The following is a 24,679-nucleotide window of genomic DNA, read 5'->3' as shown; positions in this document are numbered from 1 at the left end:
GTAATCATCCTCAAATACAGACATATTCTCCTGTGCTCCACAACCAATTATAATTTCTATAATTTCTACTACTGTTTTTCGTTATGTATACATTCTGTCCCCTTTTTTATCCTGGTTATGCATACATTCTGATCCCCACCTTTTAGTCAAGGACTGAAGTTGGACATACTGCATTGCCATATGGAAACAGTGACCAATGTTATAAAGGTAAAGGTAAAGGTACCCCTGCCCGTACGGGCCAGTCATGTCCGACTCTAGGGTTGCGTGCTCATCTCGCTCTAGAGGCCGTGAGCCGGCGCCGTCCGAAGACACTTCTGGGTCACGTGGCCAGCGTGACAAAGCTGCAGCTGGCGAGCCAGCACCAGCGCAGCACACGGAAACCAATGTTATACTTACTACAAAAATGGAAGAGTATATGAGACCAGAGTTTTGAGGATGAACAAAATAAAAATTCCAAAATACAATACAAATTAAATGTCTTATACTAATAACAGTGTCAAAATTATTTTTGCATTACAAAAAGAAATTGTAAACAAATACAAAAATCTCTATATAAGAAATATGTAACTGTGCGGTATAAGATAATCAACAGATAACCTACAGCGAGACTAATTGGAAGTCATTTTTAATTTATTGTTTTACAAGTTTTACAATCGTTCACATCATTGGGAGTACAAAGAATGTTAGTTATAAGAATTGTGTTGTTTCATATATTGTTACTGTCTGTTTGTCAATTTATAGTTTGTTTATTTGATTGTATGTTGGTTTGTTTGCTTTCCTGGCATAAATGTATTTATTTTAAAACAATAAAGATATTTACATTTCAACACTCAAAAAAACAAAAAACAAATACAGTCATACCTCAAGTTACAGACGCTTCAGGTTGCGTTTCTTCAGGTTGCAGACTGCCGAAACCCAGAAGTACCTGAACAGGTTACTTCCAGGTTTTGGCGGTCGCACATGCACAGAAGCTCCGAATCGCAACCCGTGCGTGTGAAGACGCATCGCTGCGGGTTGCGAACCTGCATCCCGCACAGATCACGTTCGCAACCCAAGCATCCACTGTACAAAAATCTTAACCTGCAGGCTTTATTCAGACAAAGTATCTATAAAATGAAATTAAAGAATGCAATCCAGTAGATTTACTAAAATAGAATGAATCAAGAAATCCTTTAGAACACAAGCCACTAGGGAACTGAAACTGAACTTTTTCTAGTTCCTTTTTCTTTTCTTTTGTAAATAGAGGTAACAGTACAGCCCAGAGAGTAGTTTGAAAGCAGCTGACACTTATAAGAAGTCCTGACCTCCTGTGGAGGAAGAACAGAGTGATACAAACCAAATAAATACATATAGGTGGCATATTGTATGCCACCAAGGTCAGTGTCATGATGGCATGCTCCCAACCATGCTTCAGATTTAATGGTACAGCACTAAACTAGAGATGCGACAATTTTGCATGAGTTTTGTTACTCACACACACACACACACACATTTTTCATTAAATTTTTTCACATTCCATTCAATTTACTCATACAATCATAATCATCTACTCCCCCCCCCCTTTCCATGGCTCTATATATTTACCCATTACAGCTGCATATTCTGGTTATTCCATGTTTTATTCTCCTTCCTCTTCATTATATCTTTATATACTTTAAACCGCTGAATTTACTCCAGCCCTGCTGACATTTTAATCTGTTTAACATGATTCTTCAGATATTCTGCAAACATTTTCTACCCATCCCACCCTCTTCCTGGTCTAAAAAAACCCACACATTGGCAGTCAAATATCAATTGTATGTGCACAAAATGGTTGCTGCCTGTACTTTGGAAGAGACTCAGTAAGTAACAGAAAACAATTCCTACCTGGAAGTGGGAGTTCATGTTTTGCCTGCAGAGTGGAGGAAAGTGCATGAGAAATCCTGGTTATGTCCTATGTTGGCCTATGGGAAGCACATGCTTGCAAGACAACTAAGGAAATTCCTCCTATTCAGTCATTTGTAGGATGCAGAAATGAGGCTCAGTGTGGCTTCATGCTTGCCCATATACAAGCCTAGATATAGAAAAATAAGAAGTTTTTTTCTATTATGTTGGTTTATGTGATTGGTATTTTCCCCAAATCCCACTCATAGTCTTGATGGTCTGAATTTCTATCTTCTTCGTCACAATTTCTGATTTTTTGTATTCGATTTATATTGTCACAACTGGTGATTTAGCTTTGGGCAGGGACTAGACAGAACAAGCAGTTAGGATGCACCACAACCCCCTGGGTACTTGAAGGTTAGGCAGCCTCAGAGGCTTTAGACTACAAAAACATTCTGCAGCTACCACCATACACATATATTGTAAACAATTAAGAACTGCGTACTCAAATTCATGTTTGGGCTAAAGGTGGGTCCCAATTCTGAGCAGATCCGTTGTGTCCACATGCTATTTGGCAGCTACATGAAACCACTGAGAAGTCACCTAGGAAATCTGGAGTAAAGTGTCATCTACACCTGGTTCCACTTCTCCTGGCCATCACACCTTGGGTTGCACTTAGTGTCTTGAGCCTAAGGTTGTGTTGGTCTGCTACCTACCTGTAACTAGAACTAAGGTTGTGATCAGTGATTTAGGGATGGTGGCAAATAGAGTGAAACTTAATATGGATAAGAGAGGTGTTTATGATTGGGGAATCACCTGATCTAGGAGTAGGTTACAGCCTGATTGGGTTCATAGATTGAAGGTAGTCTTGGCTCTAATGCTGTCTGTGAATATTCAACTGCCAGGGGCATCTGGTGTCTTTTACCAGTTTAGGTCTGTGATGATAGCTGAAACTTTTCTTGGTTAGCAATGATATGCGCATTTTCACTCACATTTTAATAACATCCAATTCAGACTATTTCAGTGTGCTCTGTGGGGGACTGCCTTTGAAAAGCATTCACAGGCTAAACTAGTTCTGAATGCAGCACCAAGAATATTTAACAGAAGCTTACTACTTCAAGCATAACACGACAGCATTGTGTCAGTTTCATTGGCTCCTAGTGGGTTTTCCAGCCCAATTCAAGTGCTGTTTTTGATCTTTACAGCCCTAAAGGAGTTGCAGTCTCCTAATGGGCTGTCTTGTCCCAGATCTATCTTTTCACCCATCTTGAGCATCTTTCTCCCCCGTCATCTGAAGTGTAGCCAGTAGCCATGAAAGTCAAGTCATTCTTCGTAGCGGAATGCCCCACTACTCACAGTGGTGGCTGGTGCCTTTTGGGTCTAGGAGGATGGAAAGCACAGAGACCAGTGGAAGGTGGGGCCAGATGCCATGAAGGGCACAGCCAACTAATTCTAGTTTTGTCTCTGTCTATCCTTCTCACTAGAGGACACGGGTGACGCTGTGGGTTAAACCACTGAGCCTAGGACTTGCCGATCAGAAGGTCGGCAGTTCGAATCCCCGCAAAGGAGTGAGCTCCCGTTGCTCGGTCCCTGCTCCTGCCAACCTAGCAGTTCGAAAGCACGTCAAAGTGCAAGTAGATAAATAGGTACCGCTCCAGCGGGAAGGTAAACAGCGTTTCCGTGCGCAGCTCTGGTTCGCCAGAAGCAGCTTAGTCATGCCGGCCACATGACCTGGAAGCTGTACGCCGGCTCCCTCAGCCAATAAAGCGAGATGAGCGCCGCAACCCCAGAGTTGGTCACGACTGGACCTAATGGTCAGGGGTCCCTTTACCTTTACCTATCCTTCTCACTGCTGAGTTTGAGAAAGGCAACCTGAGACAAGGAGAAGGAAACTATCAGACAGGGAGACCCACAAAGATGGTTATAAGTAAGAAGGCAGCCGGGGGGGAACTGAGGTTATAGGACCAACCTAATAGATTATCTTCCCTCAGTAAAGGTTCTGCTGTTTTGGAGATTATAATTGTTTGTTTTTAAACATTATTTCAAAAATTGTAGTTTAATAACACGTATAGCATACCATAACTCCAGTAACTAGTTAAATAAATCATTTCTGTCCTAATTTTCTATAAAGCAATGTGAAACTGTAAGCATATTGATTTAAATAGCAATTTGAATGTAACGCTGCAAATATTAATAATAATAATAATAATAGTTGCAAACCAATCCTGCGAGTGTTTACTGTCGAGGGAATGCTACTGTGCTCAGTGGGACTGCGCAACTCTGAATTTCAGCCAAATAACCCAATCCTAAATTTACCCGTAAGTAAATTGAACTATGTTGTGGGGGATTGGGGGGTGCGTGTGTGCCATTCCCTACTCAGGGTCGTAGCTCATGTTGGTGAGTTGTTGTTGTTTTTGTTCTTTTTACCCGCCTAATTTAGGTCTCTCGGCACTTTTCCTGAAGTAAATATCTCCTCAGTTTCCCGCCTTCTTCCCTCTCTCGCGCGCGCTCTCTTTCCCTCAAGCCTTTCGAATGCAGCGGCTTCTCCCAAGGCAAACGCCAGAGGGCAGGCGGGGGCCACGGGAAGCACAACCCCCAAACGGCAGCCCGCCCCCTCCCTCTTCGCCCCCGGCCCAATCGATGGGGGCGGAGGCTCTGCGCTCGGCTCCCCAGTCCTTGCCTCTCGGCTCTGGATTAGCAAAACTGGCGACGTGGGACAATCCCCCGGGCCCGGCCCCTTCTACACACACACACGCACTCACACAAACACGCGGGCGCGCGCGCGCACTCCTCTCCCTCCCTCCCTCCCTCTGCCTTTCTCGCGCACACCCCTCCGCCCAGCCAGCCGACTCGGACGAGGTGAAGCGGGGACTCCAGCTGCTGGCGATACCAGTGACGGGGCTGCCTCGTCCCTCCTTCAGTCGCTGAGGGAGGGCAGCAGCCGACACGGCCTGGGAAAGAAAGGGAGGCGCTCCCGCCGCGTCCCAGAGAGAGAGGCAGAGAACTCGCAGGGGCGAATCGTGAGGAGAATAAAAGGGTCCCGGCGGGCGAGGCGGAGGAGACGCTGCTGCCTCCAGGCGAAGGGAGCAGCGCCGCCAGCCGAGTGGGCGGGCAGGACCTGCGGGTCGGGGGGTTGGGGGGCGTGAGCTGCGTTTGGTTGGCGGCGCTGTGGGGCGGCCCGCCCGCGTCCCCCATCCCCGGCTGGGCTGCGGCGGCGGCGGGACCATGGCGCTGCTGCGGGCCCGCGCGCTGTACGACTTCAAGTCGGAGAACCCGGGCGAGATCTCCCTGCGGGAGCACGAGGTGCTGAGCCTGTGCAGCGACCAGGAGATCGAGGGCTGGTTCGAGGGGGTCAACAGCCGCGGAGACCGGGGCCTCTTCCCGGCCTCCTACGTGCAGGTCATCCGAGCTCCCGTGGCCGAGCCCCCCGCGCCTCTGCCCGTGCCGGCCCCGGCCCGCTACGCCAATGTCCCCGGCGGAGGCTTCGAGCCCCTGGCGGCGGTGGTGGCGGCGACGTCGCCCGCCACAGCCTTCAGCAACCCTCCGCCGGCCCAGCAGCAGCACCACCATCATCACCACCAGCAGCAGCAACACCAGCAGCTCCCTCCGCCGGCAGAGCCCTTCCAGCTGCTGCCTCCTCCACCGGCCACGTCGGGCTTCTCTTCCTTCCAAGCGGTGCCTCCCTCCTACGGAGGGTCCTCCTATCAGACCAGCCAAGGCAGCGACGACGACTGGGACGATGACTGGGACGACAGCTCGACGGTGGCGGACGAGCCGGGCGTCCTGGGCAGCTCGTACCCGGACTACGAAAATGCAGGGATGGGGGTCGGAGGCCCCGGTGGCTCCTCTGGCAGGTACCGCCTCTCCACCCGCTCCGACCTGTCGCTGAGCTCCCGGGGCAGCCAGCCCGGTGCTCACCTGCACCACCCGGCCGCCGGTGGCGCCAAGAGCTCGGCCACGGTGAGCCGCAACTTGAACCGCTTCTCCACTTTTGTGAAATCCGGTGGCGAGGCCTTCGTGCTCGGAGAGGCGTCGGGTTTTGTGAAGGATGGTGACAAGCTGTGCGTGGTGCTGGGCACCTACGGGCCTGAGTGGCAGGAGAACCCTTACCCTTTCCAGTGCTCCATCGAAGACCCCACCAAGCAGACCAAATTCAAGGGCATGAAGAGCTACATCGCCTACAAGCTGGTGCCAAGCCACACTGGGCAGCAGGTGCACCGGCGCTACAAGCACTTTGACTGGCTCTATGGGCGCCTGGTGGAGAAGTTTCCGGTCATCTCGGTGCCGCATCTGCCAGAGAAGCAGGCCACGGGGCGCTTTGAGGAGGACTTCATCTCCAAACGCCGCAAAGGCCTCGCCTGGTGGATGGACCATATGTGTAGCCACCCGGTGCTTGCGCAGTGTGATGCCTTCCAGCATTTCCTCACCTGCCCGAGCACCGATGAGAAGGCCTGGAAGCAGGGCAAGCGGAAGGCTGAGAAGGACGAGATGGTGGGTGCTAACTTCTTCCTCACAATTAGTGTGCCTGCTGGTGGTCCTGCTGCTCTGGACCTGCAGGAGGTGGAAAGTAAAGTCGATGGCTTCAAGAGCTTCACCAAGAAGATGGATGACAGCACCATTCAGCTGAACCAGACAGTCAATGAGTTTGCTCGCAAGCAGGTTACTGGCTTCAAGAAGGAGTACCAGAAAGTGGGGCATTCCTTCAAGGGCCTCAGCCAAGCCTTTGAGATGGACCAGCAGGCTTTTTCAGTTGGCCTCAATCAGGCCATTGCCTTCACTGGGGAAGCTTATGATGCTATTGGTGAACTCTTTGCGGAGCAACCCAGACAGGACCTCGATCCAGTGATGGATTTGTTAGCTCTGTATCAAGGACATCTGGCCAATTTCCCAGACATAATCCATGTCCAGAAAGGTAATGTAGTTTTAACTATATCAGCTTACCTCTTTCACCCAATTAAATTTGTATAATAGAAGTTAGACTTCTGAGTTATTGTAGTAAAATGTTCCAGAGGAGTATAATATCCATGTTAGTTTGTTGCATCAAAACTAAACAGTCCTGTAGCACCTCAAAGACGAATAATGAATGGTCACTGTGCTAATCTTGTACAGTATACATTTGACCTTTGTATGGAAATGTCATAGGTTCTGCCATCAGGATTACATTGCCTTCCCCCCCCCCCCAATGTTTGCCTTTTTCTCCTCTTTGTACCAATATGTATATATAATGGGCCAAGTTATTGAAGATAACCTCATGTCAAATTTGGTTCTAGATTTGATTTTAGGCCACAGTCCTTTGCACACCTACTGGGCATAAACTTCACTGGTTGCAGTACTTCTGAGTAAGCATTATAGGATTGGGCCATAAATTTATTAAAGACTATGGCAGCATAAAATAGTTAGTCTTTAAGGTGGCACAATATGCTTATTTTGGTAAAACACTGGAGACAATTCTGCCTCAGAAGTTAGCCTCTTCTGCTAGGATTTATGGACTCAAGTTATTAAGGAAGTGCTGCATATAAGGAAGCTTGTTTCGAACCCTTAATGGTATGTTATTACCCTACCCTGCTCCCCCAAGCGGGAAACTCTACTTGCCTATCATACTCAGGATTTGTGTTTGTTTGTAAAACAGGAGTGTAGTGAGGTACTGAGCAGTATTTTAAAAGAGTATACTTGTTTAATTGTGTCAGAGAGACCATTGCTTACTGTGTACCTTGTGAGTAGCTTCAGGGTTTTTTAGCAAGGCGAATTCAGCCACAGAACACTTTAATTAATTTCAAGCCACATATGAGTTGTTTGGATCATTAATTAAATGAACATTAATGTGTATCACAAAGGAGCTTTTTAGAAAAAACAAATACACTCTCTGCTCTGTCTGGATTTAAGGTTCACATTAGGGATGAGGAGCCTGTGACCCTCCAAACATTGTTCAGCTGCAACTTGCACCACTCCTAACCATTGGCCCTGCTGAGTACAGCTGATGTGAATTGGGAGTTGAACAACAAGCTGCAGGGCTGCAGGTTCTCAGTCCCTGTAAGATTTGGATGCTTGGGCTTTGTTCCCATAACCACTTTGTAAGATTTGGTCATAGATGTACAGCCATCTAGTACATAAGTACCTAACATTTCCGGGGTGGATTTTCTTCAAAGGCATGTAGGATTCTCTTTGTTTCCTTGCACCTGGTTTTCTACTGATCTAATGTTTCTCTATTTTAGATTTTAGGCCAGTTTACATAAATGAAATCTAATACAATACAATCTAATACAATTCAGAGCTATGTGATGAGGTTTGACTTCCTCTGTGCAGATACAGCTGTGAAGTTAGTACCCATTCTTGACAGTGTGTTCATCACCTTGGTGTCTAATTTCTCTGTGCAGCTCTAATCAGTTAATGTGTTCCACATATCAAGGGCCAAGGATAAAAATGCCATCCTTTTTGGTTATCACTCCAGTCAGGACTATTTTTCATCCAGATAGAAAAACTTAATATAACAAAACACAGTGAAAAGAGAGGTGGGAATTTTCACATGACATTCAAAGCTGTTGAGGTAGGTCTTCCAGGAATATACAATTATTCTTGAAATCAACTGTAACTTGAGTATTACATGCTAGGAGCCTATAAATACATTGCTAATAAACCTTTTCAGCATTTGATGGTAGTGTATTGATAAATGCTCTCATGGTTGCATTTGTATATTAATGCCAAATACATTGTAATCAATGCTGTTGACCTTAATAGAGGTTGACTTGTTTTGTCAATGGATTATAGTACGAGGTTTTCCAATTGTGTAAATGATGGATGATAAAAGATAATGACACTCTGAGAATACTATTAACCTACGTTTCACATTTGAACACTAATTTCTCACAGTAGTTGCAGCAAAATGCAAGTTGGACCATGAACATGCAAGTGCTTCATGATTCTTAATGATTCTTAATCTTTATATAGACAACTTTTCAAAAATTGCCATTTGAAGGAATACCTGCTTCTATCAGGTTATAGGCTATGTATTGCATTACAGTGCCATTCTTCAAACTCATTTGAAATGCTGCCTGCACCTTCAGGGACAATGTGATTGCTGTGTGCCTTTACAATCGTGCTACAAGAAAGGACATGGTTGATGCTATTCATTCGCACTATCATCATAATTCAGAAAACATTTAAAATATGAAAACATACTATCATTTTCACTATCATTTAAGTGCTTTCGCTTGGGGCGGTAATTGTAGCTGGATTAAATACAAGTTATTTTACATGGATAGGGGTAAGGGTTTGTCTTATGAAGGAAAAAGCAATAATGGATACCTGCCAGCTCTTGAAAAGATTGGCTTGTAAGTCAGCCCATTTGAGTAGAATTAATGTGTGCCATGGATTCGTGTTGGCAGGCACTAAGCCAGTTAAAAATGGAAGTAGTTGTAGTGCAGATATTATCAAGCTGTTCCTTGGCCACCTTACATGTATTACTTGTGTGCCTAAATACTGTAAATCAGCCTAGATGTAAACCCACCGCAGAGTTTTCTGCTGACATTATCTCAAGATGCAGTACCTTAGATTATGCCAGCACAACCTGTGCCCCTTCAAACTAAGCACAACCTACTGGTCATGTTTAGTGACCTGCCAGGTGTTTGAGAAGGCCCTGTTTGAGTCCAAACCCACAGGAGGTTTATTGAGATCTTGCTAGGCTAGTATACATGCCTGGCGACCTACATTTGGCTTGCTGAGTCACAGATGATGCATGCCTGACCCACTTCCTCAATAATTTGTCAGCATTTTACAGTGTTTCACTCAAATCCTTACATAGCATGCTACTGCTTAAACAATTTCTCAAAAATATTTGTTTCATTTTCTAAGTATATAAGCCATATGCTGTTTATCAAAATGGAGTGTATATAGTGGATAATGCTCTGGAGTTGGAGATGAGAGGCTGAGAGCTCTGCTCAGATTTGAGTTTACTTATTGACTTTGAGTAAATCCCTTGCAGGGTTGTTGTGAGGATAAAATGGATTAAACCTATATACACTGCCCTGTGCCCTTCTAAAAGAAGGGTAGTGTGTAAATATAAAATAAATACAACCTGTAATAAAATCAGCAGAGCCTTTCATGACCACATAATTACTATTATTAGCAATAGTACTTATGTTGGGCAGAACTCAGTAAGCTCCTTGGTATTCCTTGGAGCAGTGAAACAAGTAGGAAGATGGCTAGAGTGCAAATGGTAGAAGACTTGAAGTGAATCTACAGTGTTAGAGCTCATTATTAAGTCTACTCGGTGTCTGTGATGACAGCAAAGAAGCAGTTCTTTTCTAACACTGTTATATATCCTCACATTACTGTCTGTTGGAGTTTTTTGGGATGGTGTGGGGCATTCTGCCCATCTGACGATGTTCAACTCTTGGAGGTCCACTGTGATGTGTTTGCAAACTTAGCACAACCTAAAAAAAACAAATCAAGGATAAAATTGCTGGCATCTACCATGTCTAGGACATCACAATTGAATTGAGTCAGTCACCAAATAGGGGAGCAGTGTTCACCCTGTGCTATATGTGGTCCCATGTCTCCTGAAGGGACAGGTTTGTCACTTACAGGTGCTGCTTGATCCAAATTTGTCATTAGAAGTGCAAGTTGCTTTTAAGTTTTACCAACTTAGGCTGGTATGCCAGCTGCAACCCTCTTTGTCCAGAGATAGCATGGCTGCATGGTTGCACTACTCTAATGCACTACTCATATGTGGAGCTGCCTTTGAAGAAAATACAGAACCTGCACTTAGTACAGGCAACCGGGGTAGAGTTCCTGGCCCTTGCGCATGTCTGCAGAGCATGCATAAGCCCCCCCCCCGCATTATGCCCCACTCCTGTTACACCATTTTCCAGGTCCAAAATGACCCAGTCATGTGCCAATTGAACACGTGCAAAATGGTTGCTGCCTGTACAAATGTGGCTGGTAGCTCACTAACGGATTGGGCATTATGAGCATTTTAGGCCAGTGCTATGCCACTATACTCCAGTCTGTTTCTAGTGCAATTCAAAGTACTGTACAAGTTTTGACCTGTGAAACATTTTACACTTAGGAGCAAGGTTGAAGGATCACCCTTTTCCACATGTATCTGTGCATTAAGATGCTGTTGTGAGCATCTCTGTCCATAGTTTAGGGGACATGACAGCTAGACTGTTTTTTTGTGCAAGTTGTGAGGGTTAAAGGAAATAACACCAGGTATCCAGGAGCTTCACTTACGACCCTCACTTATGTCTGCAATAAATGTGACTGGTCACAGGGTGTATCAGTATAGTTAGTTAAGCAAGTAAACAGCTTTAAATGAATTTTTAAATGCCAGCTGTGGTGTGGGTGAAAGTGTTTATGTGGTTGCTGAAAATGGAATATGGTAATAATCTATTTTAAGTTAGCGTAGTTTATCAAATCATTGATGAAATTTTGTATAGAATTGAGAAGCAAGCCATGCTTGCTCACATACATGACAGCACAATAGGAGGCATCTTAAAGGTTAATAGATAATGTGCTAGTTTCTCTTCCAGTTATCCTGGTAGCCCATTCATATAGATACAAACTCCATTAAAGACTAAAGTTGATTTAAAGCCCATGCTTAGCACTGTAATGTAGTTTAGACCAATGAAACATTCTCTCAGGGTTTTAGCTTGCCAAAAGTGATGCATTGCCTGTGTGAAAATATTTCTGAGAACTTCCTTTTCATTCCACTCCCCACCCCACCCCTGCAATGTTATTAATGGAAGTGAGCAGCCTTCCATATACCCACACAGCAAAGATGAATTCCCATCCGCAGTGCCACATGTGTGGACCCTCCTACTCTTCTCTTTACCAACTGGGGGAGGGTGGGGAGTGGAAGATGGATCTCTCATCTATTTTGTATCAGGCAGAAGGCACACAAATATGGCTCTCATTGATTTTGTGCCATAGCTCCTGTCCTCCAAGTTCTCTGACATAAGCACAGGGGTCACTGACAAGCATATATCAGGGCTGGCTAGAAAGCTAAACTAAAATTTACAAACCTTTGAGAATGATGCATTGGTCCTTTTGTGTGTAGTGAAAAAGCTGGGGGAAAATACTGTTCTAACATTTCGCAAGAAAGTATCCAGTAATATTTGATGTATTGGGGTGAAACACTTTCCCAAAGTCTCGTAAAATTCTCAACTGCACAATAGTATGCATGTGTACTCAGAAGTAAGTGAAGTGAAGTTACTCTCATGATAAATCTTGGTTTGTCACCTAAGTCACTCATAATGAGACCCTGAGACCCCCAGGTGTAGGAGATATATAAATTCAATAAATAATAATAAATTATTTATTTAGAGCATTTATGCCCCGCTCTTGAGCCAAAAAAGCTTCCAGAGCAGCTCACATATGGTCAACTAAAGCAGGCATGAACTCCTGAAATGTTTGTTTTTGTGAGTTTTTATTATGTACCAAAATAATTTGCATTGAGGGAAATTGTTAGATTTTTCATCTTGTAAGTCAATTGCAGTAGTTTGAACATTGAAAAACATGGAAATCTAAACATGATGAGTACCTTGATAATGATTTCAATCAATTTGCACTAAGCACTGTTAACTTAGACTGGTGTTTGGTTTCAAACTGGCTCTCTAGGGATTTAGGCAGAAATTTTTCCCAGCTCTGCTTTGCCAACTAGAGAGGCTGTAAATTCAGTTTGCATGGAAAGCATAAAAGCACAAAAGGATTAACAGGTTGCCCATCACAATCCACTAGGGTGAAACAAGCTGCAAGTCCAGTTGAATAAGTACATTTCTGCTACTGGGCCTACGAAAGCCTTGTGTGTTAATTTTGAAATAGCTGAAGTTCCTAATGATTGTTTCCCACAGGCATTGTTTCTTTCTGCGTAACTACGAGTCAGGTTCCTTAAGCATTTGTACCTGTTCTTGCATGGAGTGTAGTTTTGTAAGTAGTGGACTAGGATGTGTGATGGTATTGCAGTGAAGGAAAGGGGTTTCTTCATAAGTGGTAACATGAAAGTGTTTCCTTATTTCAGCCAGAAACCACCACCTACAACTTTATTAGGAAATACATTTACAATTCCTAGTGCATGTCTGTTTAAAAAACAACAACCTGTCAGCCAAATTCTTAACTGTCTGTTACTAAAGCTGGAACATATGTTGAAGCAACTGATAATTTAAAAAGTTCAAATCAGGGTGACATTTTGCCAGAGTTGAAAGATAATGAATTTCATGGATCAGGTTTCAGCACAAAAGTGGAAACCTCTGATCTGAATTTTCATCCACAGAACCTGACTGCAAACTCGAGTTTTGTTTGATGCAAGGCTGTTGTTCTACATCTGCCTTCAGATTTATGCAGATAATGTGTCCCACACTAATTGCAGTCATCAGGAGACAAAACAAACTACAAAAGCACTTATACTGAATGGCTTTCTTTAAGGAGCAAGTAATCTGGCCCCTACTTTGTAACATCAAAGACCATTATTTTCTTTGCAGCCTGAAAGCTCAGGTTGGTGGCCAGTAGCTAGAGGAGTGAGCACACACAGAAACTGATGTCATAACTGCTCTGTAAAAGCTCAGAAAGCAGTTGGGGATTGCACAAGAGCAGTTTAAAAAGGATCTTGGGGCAAGGGTGGGGATACTGTATACAGGCACACCAGTGACAATGCCCTTTGGGGGATTTGGTACTGGGGGAAGTACAGTGGTGCCTCGCAAGACGAAATTAATTCGTTCCGCAAGTTTTTTCTTCTTGCGAGTTTTTCGTCTTGCGAAGCACGGTTTCCCATAGGAATGCATTGAAAATCAATCAATGCGTTCCTATGGAGACCGTCCGGGGACAGAGGGGACCTGTTTTAAAGCAAGGGAAGGGGCAGCGGGGAGAATCGCTTCTCCCCATTGCCGCCCCTTGGTTCAAAAGGGGTCCGGGGAGGGGACAGAGGGGAAGGCGCGCGCCAGATTGCGGGGCTGGCAACGGGGAGAAGCGATCTTCTCCCTGCCGCCCCTTGCTTCTAAAGAGGTCCGGGGTGCGGGGGCAAGCTTCGTTTTGCGAAGCAAGCCCATAGGGAAATTCGTCTTGCAAAGCAACTCGAAAACGAAAAAACCTTTCGTCTTGCGAGTTTTTCGTCTCACGAGGCGTTCGTCTTGTGGGGCACCACTGTAAAGAAAAACTCCTACTGGTGTGTGTACACTATTGGTCAAATTATTCTCAAACCAGACTACATTCTATAATAAATACAGACTATGCACACTGATCTTTGAACTCTCATGGGTTTTAAGGAGTACTTTCTGAATTCTGTGATGAAAGGGTTCTGAAGTAGAAGTGCTACAATAAAAGCAACTTGGTGGATACCCCAAATAGCTGCACCCCCCACTGATTTTAGCTTTCCATTCTCAAGCCTGTACAGTGGTGCCTCGCAAGACGAAAATAATTCGTTCCGCGAGTCTTTTCGTCTTGCGATGTTTTTCGTCTTGTGAAGCACGGTCCGTCACAACTGCGCCTCTTCAAGCGGCTTTAAGAAAAAAATCGCATGACGTTTTCGTCTTGCAAAGCAAGCCCATAGGGAAATTCGTCTAGCGAAGCAACGCAAAACCGAAAAACCCTTTCGTCTAGCGAGTTTTTCGTCTTGCGAGGCATTCGTCTTGCGGGGCACCACTGTACATTTAAAAACTTGCATTGACAGGATAAAAAATTTAGGGTGGTGTTTGTTCCAAAAGTTAAAATAGAAACACAGGGTTTTTTTACACTAGCTCCCTTACACTGCTGCATATGCCCATGGCAGTCTAAACTGTCCACTATAGTAGAATTTGCAATGTGTCACTCTGAGTTTTTTATATTTTAAAATTTGCTGAATAAGAAAGAAGGGTATTTGTGTTTTAAAGGGGGAAAATAAAAATCTCTAAGAAAAAATAACATTGTAGCAAATAGAGGTTGATAACTATTCTATGACTTCACTTCCATTTCAACTTTTATGAATGAGTGACTCTAAAAATGCTGTAAAGTTAGGATGATAAAGTACATTGTATGAGTAGATTCAGCATGACTTAACCCTCCTCTCTTCCCTTCCCAGCTGCTCCCATCCCCACCTATATCCCTGCTACAGGGTCCCCCAAACCTAGATCACATAGTGGGCGGGGAAGGGGAACTCCTGTAGTGCAAGCAAATCTGCTCCGCAAGTGGTCCAGCACAGTTGGGTGTCATCCATTGTCATTAATGATATCCTTGTGAAACTTCCCAATTCCCATTCCTTTAAAAAAAAAAGGAAGAAATGAAGGAAGGAAAAAGCTAATGTTGAGCTGCAACTTCATTTTTATAAGCCTACTTGTTTTGAGTTAAGGTAACCATCTTGCCACAAAACCTGTATGAGTCATAGTGTTCTGTAAGTTGGCATGGATAGTCTCAGTGAACACAATAGGACTATTGCTCTTTATGATTCAGCTGGCTAGGATACTGCAGAAGCACCAGAATTTTCTATTCAATAATACTAAGTGCAGCATCTGAATTGTTGTGTGGGTGAATGGGCATTCCCCAGCCTGGTGCCTTCTAGATGTTGTTGGATTCTAACCTCCATCAGCACCAGCTGGAATGTCAAATTGTCACAGATGACAAAAGTTGTACTCCCAACAACTGGAGGGGACCAGGTTGGGGAAGGCTGTGGTAGACCATTAGCGACTGTCACTTTTAGCATATTTTTTTCACAGTGTAGTGGCTAACTGGAAGTGTGATTTCAAAGTGATTTGGTCTTTGATCTTAACCCCTTTAATATTAAGTAGATGAAAATTTGACTTAACAGCTTTGATTCCATTTCCAATTGTGTTAACTGTATTTCTGCATTAAGTAAAGTGTGTGATTTGTATAGCAGTATTCAGTGTTTTTAATCTAAAGCCATAAATGTTCTTCCTTTGGTTTAAAGGAATGTTTAAAGATTCTAAATGAAGGTGGCTAATTTTGCCTGCTTTGACCTAGGATTTTAAAGTTTGTCATATAAAACTGCTGCACAGCAGGGAAGAGGAACCTGTGGCTTTCCAGATGTTGCTGGACTACAGCTCCCATCATCCTTGATCCTTAACCATGCTGACTAGGGCAAATGGGAGATGAAATCCAGCATTTGGAGGGGCACAGGTTGCCTACCACTGTTTGGTCCAAATCCTGACCTGTTGTATCTAGCCTACTCCACTATATAGATTAGAGATTCTTACTAGAGGGGGTTCTCCATCAAATAATTATTGTTTTTAAATTTTTAATAAGTAAGTATTCATAACTTGAGGTAAGATTAGTACATATCTTCAGCTGGTGTGCCTATACATGCACCTGCATTTTGCTTTTACATAGTTTGATTTAGAATTCAGGAAGAGAAACTCTTTACTATATATTTTTTAACATTCAGTGACTTCCATGCCTGATGGAGGACAAACAGAATTGCACAGAGTCCTCTTCAAATTGTTCCTTGAGGCAGGTGTCGTACTCTGTAATCCATTAAGAGTCCTGCAGTTTGTGATTTGCATCTAGTGATGTTAAAATCAGATTTATGAAACAGATCATTTTGGGGCCAAAACATATACTTGTTTCTACTCTTGACTGCCATACGAAAGTTTTTGCTGGGATTGGTAGAGAGTTTATAGTACACAGAAGTAGCACTCTCCAGCCTGTAAGTGCTGGTAACCAGGTGATGTCACCTCAACCAGCCTACAGGAAATATACTAACATTCTTGATTTATGTATTTTTAAAATATAGCAATTTTATTTGCAAGTTCAAAAGCTCATTTAATGATTCTGTTAGTTCCTCCTTCAGATCCACTGTCAGTTGGCATGGCACTGCTACAGTATATTTATTAGGACTTTTGTTTTTACGTTTCTGATGAAAAGCCAGCCAAAACATTTTTAGCTCCTACAGCAATACAGCCAAGCCTTATCCAGGTCTGAAAACTATTAGAAGTATTATTTACAGGATCAAGTAAGCCAGAAAACAAGAAAAGATGTTAGTTTTTATTTATTTAAAAAGAGAACTGCTGTTAAGAATAATACATCTTGAAATACTTAAAACAGAACACTGCTTGCAACAGCCAAGGGGAAACAGGAATGTCATGAGGCCAAGAGAAGGCATTTTTAGCCAATTGCATCATTTCTTCTTGTGCATGTAGAAGCTTCACTATAGCTCTACTATGATCATATAGCTGAGTCTTGGCTGTGTATACATCATGTAGCCTCACTTTTTGCAAGCAGGTGGTCCACGATCCATGATGGAAAGCTACTGCAGGCTTAAGTTAGTTGGTAGAGTTCTGATAAAATCCTCATTGTTTCAGTTGGTAAGTTTTATTCATTCTGTGTGCCAGTGCAGGGTACGTATGGCCATAAGCTTGCATTGTTTATCCTAGCTGAAGTATTCTCTCATTACTTGTGCATATTGTGCATAAATAATTGGAAATGCATGTCTACTACTTAAAATGAAAAAAGTTCAAAACAAATAAGGCTTACTCTTTGTCTGACAACAACCAGATGTTGTATGTACGTCAAACGTAGCCTAAATCTGTTTTACTAGTTAAACAAACATTTTTATTCAGGGAGATGGCTCACCTTTTGTGTTAATCGGATTTTGAAGTTCTGATCCACAATTGTTTTGAAAATGTGCAACTAAAGCAGTCAAGTGACTCAAAATTATACATCTCTCAGTAATGTCTCGCTAAAGATCCTGTGAGCTCTCTGTGACTCAGTGTGACTCAGAAGTGGTAATGGAAAATATGCAAGTGATATCTAACCCATTCATCCATTGTCTGTTTGCTTTTTTTGAATATACCTTACAGATTTACGACTCTTCTTTGTTTGCCAGACCTAGCCAGTTCATTTATTCATTTCTTCATTCATTCATTCATTAGATTTATGTTTTGGTCCTATCATTCCAGTAAGGCAGTAGTTTTCAGACTGTTCTGGTACCTCAGGACCCTAGCGTTCCTTCCAAGTTTAGGCTTCTCAGTGAGAAAATCAATAATGGCAAAGTTTCCTGGAAAGCAACTTTCCACCATAATTGTTTTTTCCCTTTTATGCATACCCCTAGGGGAGTATTGAGTGTGTTTTCCAAAAGCACTCTTGAGAATTGTCAATGTACTTTGAACTCACTGTGCATAGGAGAACATACTCTAGAATCCCTTGCAATTTGGAAGAGTTCTTCAGCAGATAAATTGGTGCGGAAAGGATTCTAAAAGCTTTAAAATAAGTGCTCTAAAACTGGATTTGGCGTGCATGTGGTTCTCACATGTTTTCAGGAAGTGGCTTAGGCCAATCTGGTGGCAGCTGCATCCTTTTTGAACCAAGCTGGCCAAATCATCCTTGTATAGAGCTGCCAGTTAAAATCCTACTGTAGCTACTTACTGTACAAAAAGAAAACAAAAGTTTTAGTATGGGACTTACTTGACCATAGAGGTAGATAGTTGCTTAGGGTCCCCATTTCAAGGGGTATTTGCCACAATGGTCTCTCCCCCTGACCTCAGCGTATCCGATGCTGTCAGCATTCTCCACAATTCTCTGTGAGGATATACAACCTTCTGGGACACTGTTGATATGAGGTTGCCTGTGTCTTTTCCCACCCAAGGTGCTGAAAAGAAAACTTGAGCCACGCCTGGGCAGAACTTTGTGAAGTGTACACCATTTGGAAATGTACAAATTCCGTTGCAACAAACAAAAATATGTTTGCAATGTGTTGAACATTTAACCTCTTTTATGCCTTTTTTATCTGAAAGTTTTACAAGGAGAGCTGTATGTAAGTTATGGAGACAATTCTAAAGTCTGTTTTTGCCTTTTAATTACTTAGATTGCTGTGAAATTACAACTGGAATCTAGAAGTTTGTAAAATTGGATCTGTCTTATTTACTTGAGCAGTGGCTATAAATTCAGGCTTGTTGGGCTGAAAGTCTTACAGAAACACAGAATTGCGGGAATAGTAGTCTCACTTCTTTGCTCACTTTCTGTGGCCACACTGAGCACTCCAGAATTCACATATCTTCATTAAACTTGTTTATAATATTACTTTTCATGAAATGAACAGAGCTGAATTAACAATCAGGAGCTCTTCTTCACTTTTCACTTCTGGTTTACCCCTGAATGTGAAAATGTAATATATATATGTTAAAGGTGTTACCTTAGGATAATGTCATCAACTATTAACCTGTAATCATGCAGAAGAAAAGCTATGATCACCTTGAGTTCAGTCATCTCTTGTATTTTGCAGCAAAGTGATGTAAGTATGGTACATAGTACTGGTGATCTGAAATGCATATTCTAGGTGGAGTTTGCTTACAGCAAACAATTGTAAGCTGACTTGTAGGGTGAGGTAAATATTTCAGCCCAAGGCAGCTTACAATTGATCTTTTAAAAAAAAGATTTCAAAACCATGTCTAGGTATGGTAAGCACTTTGGTGCTACATGCAGAACGCACACTGGTTATACTATGAAGTATTGCAGAGAAAATCTCTTAAGCAAAGGTTTTATTATGTCATAGAATATAGGAACAATTTCAGAATTCTTTAGACTGTGAACAGCAAGCGTAATTAGCAGTATAGCTTTTAATTAGACTTGTTCCAGTCATCTTTTAATTCCAGTATATCTTTTTTGTTCATTATGCAGGAGCCCTTACCAAAGTGAAGGAAAGTAAGCGGCATGTAGAAGAAGGGAAGATGGAGGTTCAGAAAGCCGATGGCATTCAGGATCGTTGTAACATTATTTCTTTTGCCACCCTGGCAGAAATTCACCATTTTCACAAAATTCGAGTGAGAGACTTCAAATCACAAATGCAGCATTTCTTACAACAGCAAATACTTTTTTTCCAAAAAGTGACACAGAAGTTAGAAGAAGCTCTTCACAAGTATGACAGTGTTTAATATGCTTAATTCTTGGACTTTAAATAATGGATATTTCTAAGCTTGTGGATGGAATGAACAACGGATACAAACTCCACTCTCAAGTATCTCTAGACACCTTTTGGGATGGTGTACAAGGATGATTTTGTAATCTGTTCTGGAGTCCAACTGAACCTAAAATTGCCTAAGGAGGACATAATTATGCCTATATAGTGGAGAACTGTACTACACATTGTAACTAAGTTATACTCAAAATGCCTACACTACCATTGTAATGTTTTTGAAATAATGATTATACTATTTGCCTTACTGCTTTTTTGAAATACGGTATTTTAGTGCATAATATGTTGTAGACCTCAAAACCTTTTGGGTCTTTAAGGAAGTTGGTTAGATAAAAGCCTGCTTCAGATGCCTTTTTAAAATTCTCTTTGGTATGAATTTTTAAATTCAGCCAATTCTCTGTTTACAAATTCCTGTTAGAGCAGCTATGCGATTTTGTGCCTTTAGAATTACAGTTTTTCATTATTATTATTTTCTAGTAAACCACATTTCTATGACTGATTGAATGAAGGGTTGGCACCTCTGATAGGGCCTGATTTCAAACCTCACAGTGACTGAAAAATAACTTGTCATGTAACTTGCACACCTAGGTATTATGATAAATTTTGGCTGGAAAAAACCCAGGATTTAAAATCATTTTAGACTTTGTGCTGATTAAAAATACTATTTATTATTTGTACCAGAATCTTAAATCTACAAGCAAGATATCAGCACTGCTGTATTTCCTTTCTTAACATGACAACGTAAAATATTTCACTGTAACATGTCTTTGAATAGAAACTTTGGACCACTTATCTAATAAAAGAATACTGAAGTATATCAGTGGGATAAGAATAGAGGATCAGTGGCTCATATTTGTATGTATGTATTGTTTGTGAGAATTGCTTAGCATGGCAGCTGATTTATTTGGTCATAAACCTGGTGTTACATTGTCAACTGAAACTTGCAAATCACAATTTGCCAGTGCGGCCAAACCAGTCACACTATCCTAAAACTGCCTCTGTAGGAGTGTGCTTTGTGGCATAATATGCCTTGGCCATCTGCAATATCAGCAGCGGCATTGTAGTGTGCCTAAGGACTTACCTAAGCCCCACAATTATTATTTTTTAAAAATAGTTCCCCTAATTGTAATTTCTTAAGTCAAATAACAATAATTTTGAAATACTGTCTTTATCCTATAGGTCTGTTTCCTTTTAATGTAATTAACTAATCCACAGAACGACCCAACTGCTTCTGCAAGCCAAAGGGGCTTTGGATTTTAGTTCCTTAAATAACAACCACTTGTACTGAAACAAACAAACAAACACCAGCAACTCCTTTAATCAGTTTTAAAAGTAGATCTGCTGCAAACAAAAAAGAAAACAAAAATCCTTGTGGTTGTGTGGCCCCATGCATTCATAGGACAAGCTTACTTCCAGCTTTAAAGCAACTGCTAATATGGAACTTTGCAACTCTAGTAGCACAGGTGTGGGAACAATATCACCCATACAAGAAAATTTACCAGGTTCTTTCTCGTATTAACTACATTTTTTATGTATGTGCATGTGTAAAGGGGAGAGGGAGAGAGAGAGTGAGTAATGGCAATTCATCATGTCGACATAACAAAAGTCAAGCTTGTAAGTTTTGCTGTAAGATGAGATAGTAGTTGTTCCATGGCACTAGTCTTCCTGGTTTCACTGTTTTTTTGTTTCATTTCCTGGTTTTAACCAAGGAAGAAAAAAAATGAAGTCACAAGACAAATTCCCCATCTAATCACACAATGGGGTTACCTACTAAGTCTGATGATTTAAAGTAAAGAAATAATGTGAGTACTTCCGTACATATGTGTACATTGTGCATTATCATATTTTCACTTTCAAACCATTCTAGAGTATCCTGAAACAAATCTATGTGACATTATGCATCCTACTGTACATAGGATACCTGGACTACTAGGAATTTGTCCTGTGACCAACAAGCTGAGGATGAAGCACAGCCTTTGAACCTACCATGCTCAGACATGCATACTAGGTTTGGGGGGCATTTTTCTTTGGTCTTGTGGATTTTATATTTGCCGAGGAAGGTTCTTTAATTCCTTATGCAACAATCCTTCAGCTTCTGGCTCTTTTATTGGACACTTATCCAACGTATATTACCGTATTTTGCGCCCCATAAGACGCTCCGGCCCATAAGACGCACCTAGTTTTTTGGGGGGGAAATAAAGGGAAAAAATTATTTCCCCCCCAGGCGCGGGGCTGGGGCAGCCCGAGCTTCCCCCGACCCCAGCCCCCAAACAGGCAGCTCTCTGCAAGCCGTGGGAGCCCAGCGGTGGTTCCCGCTGCTTGAGGAGAGATCCGCGAAGCCTGCACGTGCTGGGATCAGCGCTTGCAGGCTTCGGGATGCCTGCAACTCTCCCCAAGCAGTGGGAACGTTCCCGCTGCTTGGGGAGAGATCCGCGAAGCCTGCGCGTGCTGGGATCAGCGCGCGCAGGCTTCGGGATGCCTGCAACTCTCCCCAAGCAGTGGGAACGTTCCCGCTGCTTGGGGAGAGATACGCGAAGCCTGCGCGTGCTGGGATCAGCGCGCACAGGCTTCGGGATGCCTGCAACTCTCCCCAAGCAGTGGGAACGTTCCCGCTGCTTGGGGAGAGATCCGCGAAGCCTGCGCGTGCTGGGATCAGCGCGCGCAGGCTTCGGGATGCCTGCAACTCTCCCCAAGCAGTGGGAACGTTCCCGCTGCTTGGGGAGAGATCCGCGAAGCCTGCGCGTGCTGGGATCAGCGCTTGCAGGCTTCGGGATGCCAGCAACTCTCCCCAAGCAGTGGGAACGTTCCCGCTGCTTGGGGAGAGATCCGCGAAGCCTGCGCGTGCTGGGATCAGCGCGCGCAGGCTTCGGGATGCCTGCAACTCTCCCCAAGCAGTGGGAACGTTCCCGCTGCTTGGGGAGAGATACGCGAAGCCTGCGCGTGCTGGGATCAGCGCGCACAGGCTTCGGGATGCCTGCAACTCTCCCCAAGCAGTGGGAACGTTCCCGCTGCTTGGGGAGAGATCCGCGAAGCCTGCGCGTGCTGGGATCAGCGCGCGCAGGCTTCGGGATGCCTGCAACTCTCCCCAAGCAGTGGGAACGTTCCCGCTGCTTGGGGAGAGATACGCGAAGCCTGCGCGTGCTGGGATCAGCGCGCACAGGCTTCGGGATGCCTGCAACTCTCCCCAAGCAGTGGGAACGTTCCCGCTGCTTGGGGAGAGATCCGCGAAGCCTGCGCGTGCTGGGATCAGCGCGCGCAGGCTTCGGGATGCCTGCAACTCTCCCCAAGCAGTGGGAACGTTCCCGCTGCTTGGGGAGAGATCCGCGAAGCCTGCGCGTGCTGGGATCAGTGCTTGCAGGCTTCGGGATGCCAGCAACTCTCCCCAAGCAGTGGGAACGTTCCCGCTGCTTGGGGAGAGATCCGCGAAGCCTGCGCGTGCTGGGATCAGCGCGCGCAGGCTTCGGGATGCCTGCAACTCTCCCCAAGCAGTGGGAACGTTCCCGCTGCTTGGGGAGAGATCCGCGAAGCCTGCGCGTGCTGGGATCAGCGCGCGCAGGCTTCGGGATGCCTGCAACTCTCCCCAAGCAGTGGGAACGTTCCCGCTGCTTGGGGAGAGATCCGCGAAGCCTGCGCGTGCTGGGATCAGCGCGCGCAGGCTTCGGGATGCCGGCAACTCTCCCCAAGCAGTGGGAACGTTCCCGCTGCTTGGGGAGAGATCCGCGAAGCCTGCACGTGCTGGGATCAGCGCTTGCAGGCTTCGGGATGCCGGCAACTCTCCCCAAGCAGTGGGAACGTTCCCGCTGCTTGGGGAGAGATCCGCGAAGCCTGCACGTGCTGGGATCAGCGCTTGCAGGCTTCGGGATGCCGGCAACTCTTCCCAAGCAGTGGGAACGTTCCCGCTGCTTGGGGAGAGATCCGCGAAGCCTGCACGTGCTGGGATCAGCGCGCGCAGGCTTCGGGATGCCGGCAACTCTCCCCAAGCAGTAGGAACGTTCCCGCTGCTTGGGGAGAGATCCGCGAAGCCTGCACGTGCTGGGATCAGCGCTTGCAGGCTTCGGGATGCCGGCAACTCTCCCCAAGCAGTGGGAATGTTCCCGCTGCTTGAGGAGAGGTCCGCGAAGCCTGGAGAGCGAGAGGGGTCGGTGCGCACCTACCGCTCTCGCTCTCCAGGCTTCAGCGAAAGCCTGCATTCGCCCCATAAGACGCACCCACATTTCCCCTTCATTTTTGGAGGGGAAAAAGTGCGTCTTATAGGGCGAAAAATACGGTATGTTTGTATTTCATCACTGTTTTTCATGGATTCATCACAGATACAGGGAAAAGGTGAAAAAATTAACTTCTAATGCTAAACTGATGTGCGGACTCCAAAGCTTTAGTCTTGCTCCCCCCCCCCCCAACAGATTATGGGGCAATCTAGTTTACTAGGAGTGCATGTCTTTCAGATGTTTAGCAGGCCTGCCATTACACAGAGCAGGCCAAAGTTGCTGTGATGTGTGAAGATGGTGCACAAATCAACCTCTGTATATTTTTATTTATAACAGCCATTTTATATGCCATCATTTTGGGCACAACTCAACATTATAAAAACATCATAAGATCAACAACCAAAGCTAGTAAAGGCATCAGTAGCAGCAGCATTAACTGCCACTAAAACCCTTTAACCTTAAGCATAATAAAACATAGGCCGGACTAAAATAAACATAAGAGCCCTGCTTGATCAGACCAAAGGCCTATCTTGTTGAGCATCCTCTTCTCAAATTGACTAGTCAGATACCTATGGGCAAGCAACATGCAACTTTAGAGCAACAGCTCTCTTCCCCACTTAGGATTCATAGCAACTGGTATACAGTAATATTGCCTCTGACAGTGGGGTAGAGCATAGCAGTTGTGGCTCATATCCATTAATGAATTTGTCTTCTACATCTTGTG

At 44.1% G+C, this 24,679-nt stretch overlaps 2 protein-coding genes and 1 long non-coding RNA gene across 4 annotated transcripts in view; 1 reads left to right on the top strand and 2 right to left on the bottom strand.

Annotated features, from left to right (window-relative positions):
• The window catches only part of ARL15 (ARF like GTPase 15), a 182,177-nt gene extending 177,994 nt beyond the window's left edge, over positions 1-4,183 (bottom strand). The window contains exons 1-2 of one of the 2 annotated variants that reach the window (XM_081213203.1): positions 4,164-4,183; positions 1,867-2,053 (exon numbers count right to left, since the gene is read on the bottom strand). In XM_081213203.1, the coding sequence (XP_081069329.1) occupies positions 1,867-1,914 (48 nt within the window). In that variant the 5' untranslated portion in view covers positions 1,915-2,053; positions 4,164-4,183. The remainder of the gene's footprint in view (positions 1-1,866; positions 2,054-4,163) is intronic. The other variant, XM_081213206.1, reaches the window with a different exon arrangement.
• Positions 4,184-4,974: 791 nt separating this feature from the next.
• SNX18 (sorting nexin 18) lies at positions 4,975-20,582 on the top strand. The gene is made up of 2 exons (XM_081212907.1): positions 4,975-6,775; positions 19,456-20,582. The coding sequence occupies exons 1-2, from the start codon at positions 5,089-5,091 to the stop codon at positions 19,707-19,709; spliced, it is 1,941 nt and encodes a 646-aa protein (XP_081069033.1). The 5' UTR covers positions 4,975-5,088; the 3' UTR covers positions 19,710-20,582.
• LOC308597475 overlaps positions 20,285-24,679 on the bottom strand; it is a 24,311-nt gene continuing 19,916 nt past the window's right edge. Inside the window, exon 2 of the long non-coding RNA XR_014013022.1 lies at positions 20,285-21,444. This is a non-coding gene — a long non-coding RNA (uncharacterized lncRNA). The remainder of the gene's footprint in view (positions 21,445-24,679) is intronic.

Source organism: Podarcis bocagei (genome assembly GCF_964188305.1).
Source record: "Podarcis bocagei genome assembly, chromosome: 11".
NCBI classification, from domain to species: domain Eukaryota; kingdom Metazoa; phylum Chordata; class Lepidosauria; order Squamata; family Lacertidae; genus Podarcis; species Podarcis bocagei.
The sequence above is the reverse complement of the archived record's forward strand: the minus strand, read 5'-3'. Positions and strand labels throughout refer to the sequence as shown.

Coding starts and splice junctions, on each gene's coding strand:
- SNX18 (XM_081212907.1), top strand. CDS start 5,089: ATGGCGCTGCTGCGGGCCCGCGCGCTGTACGACTTCAAGTCGGAGAAC. Junction 6,776..19,455: donor CATAATCCATGTCCAGAAAG/GTAATGTAGTTT, acceptor TTCATTATGCAG/GAGCCCTTACCAAAGTGAAG.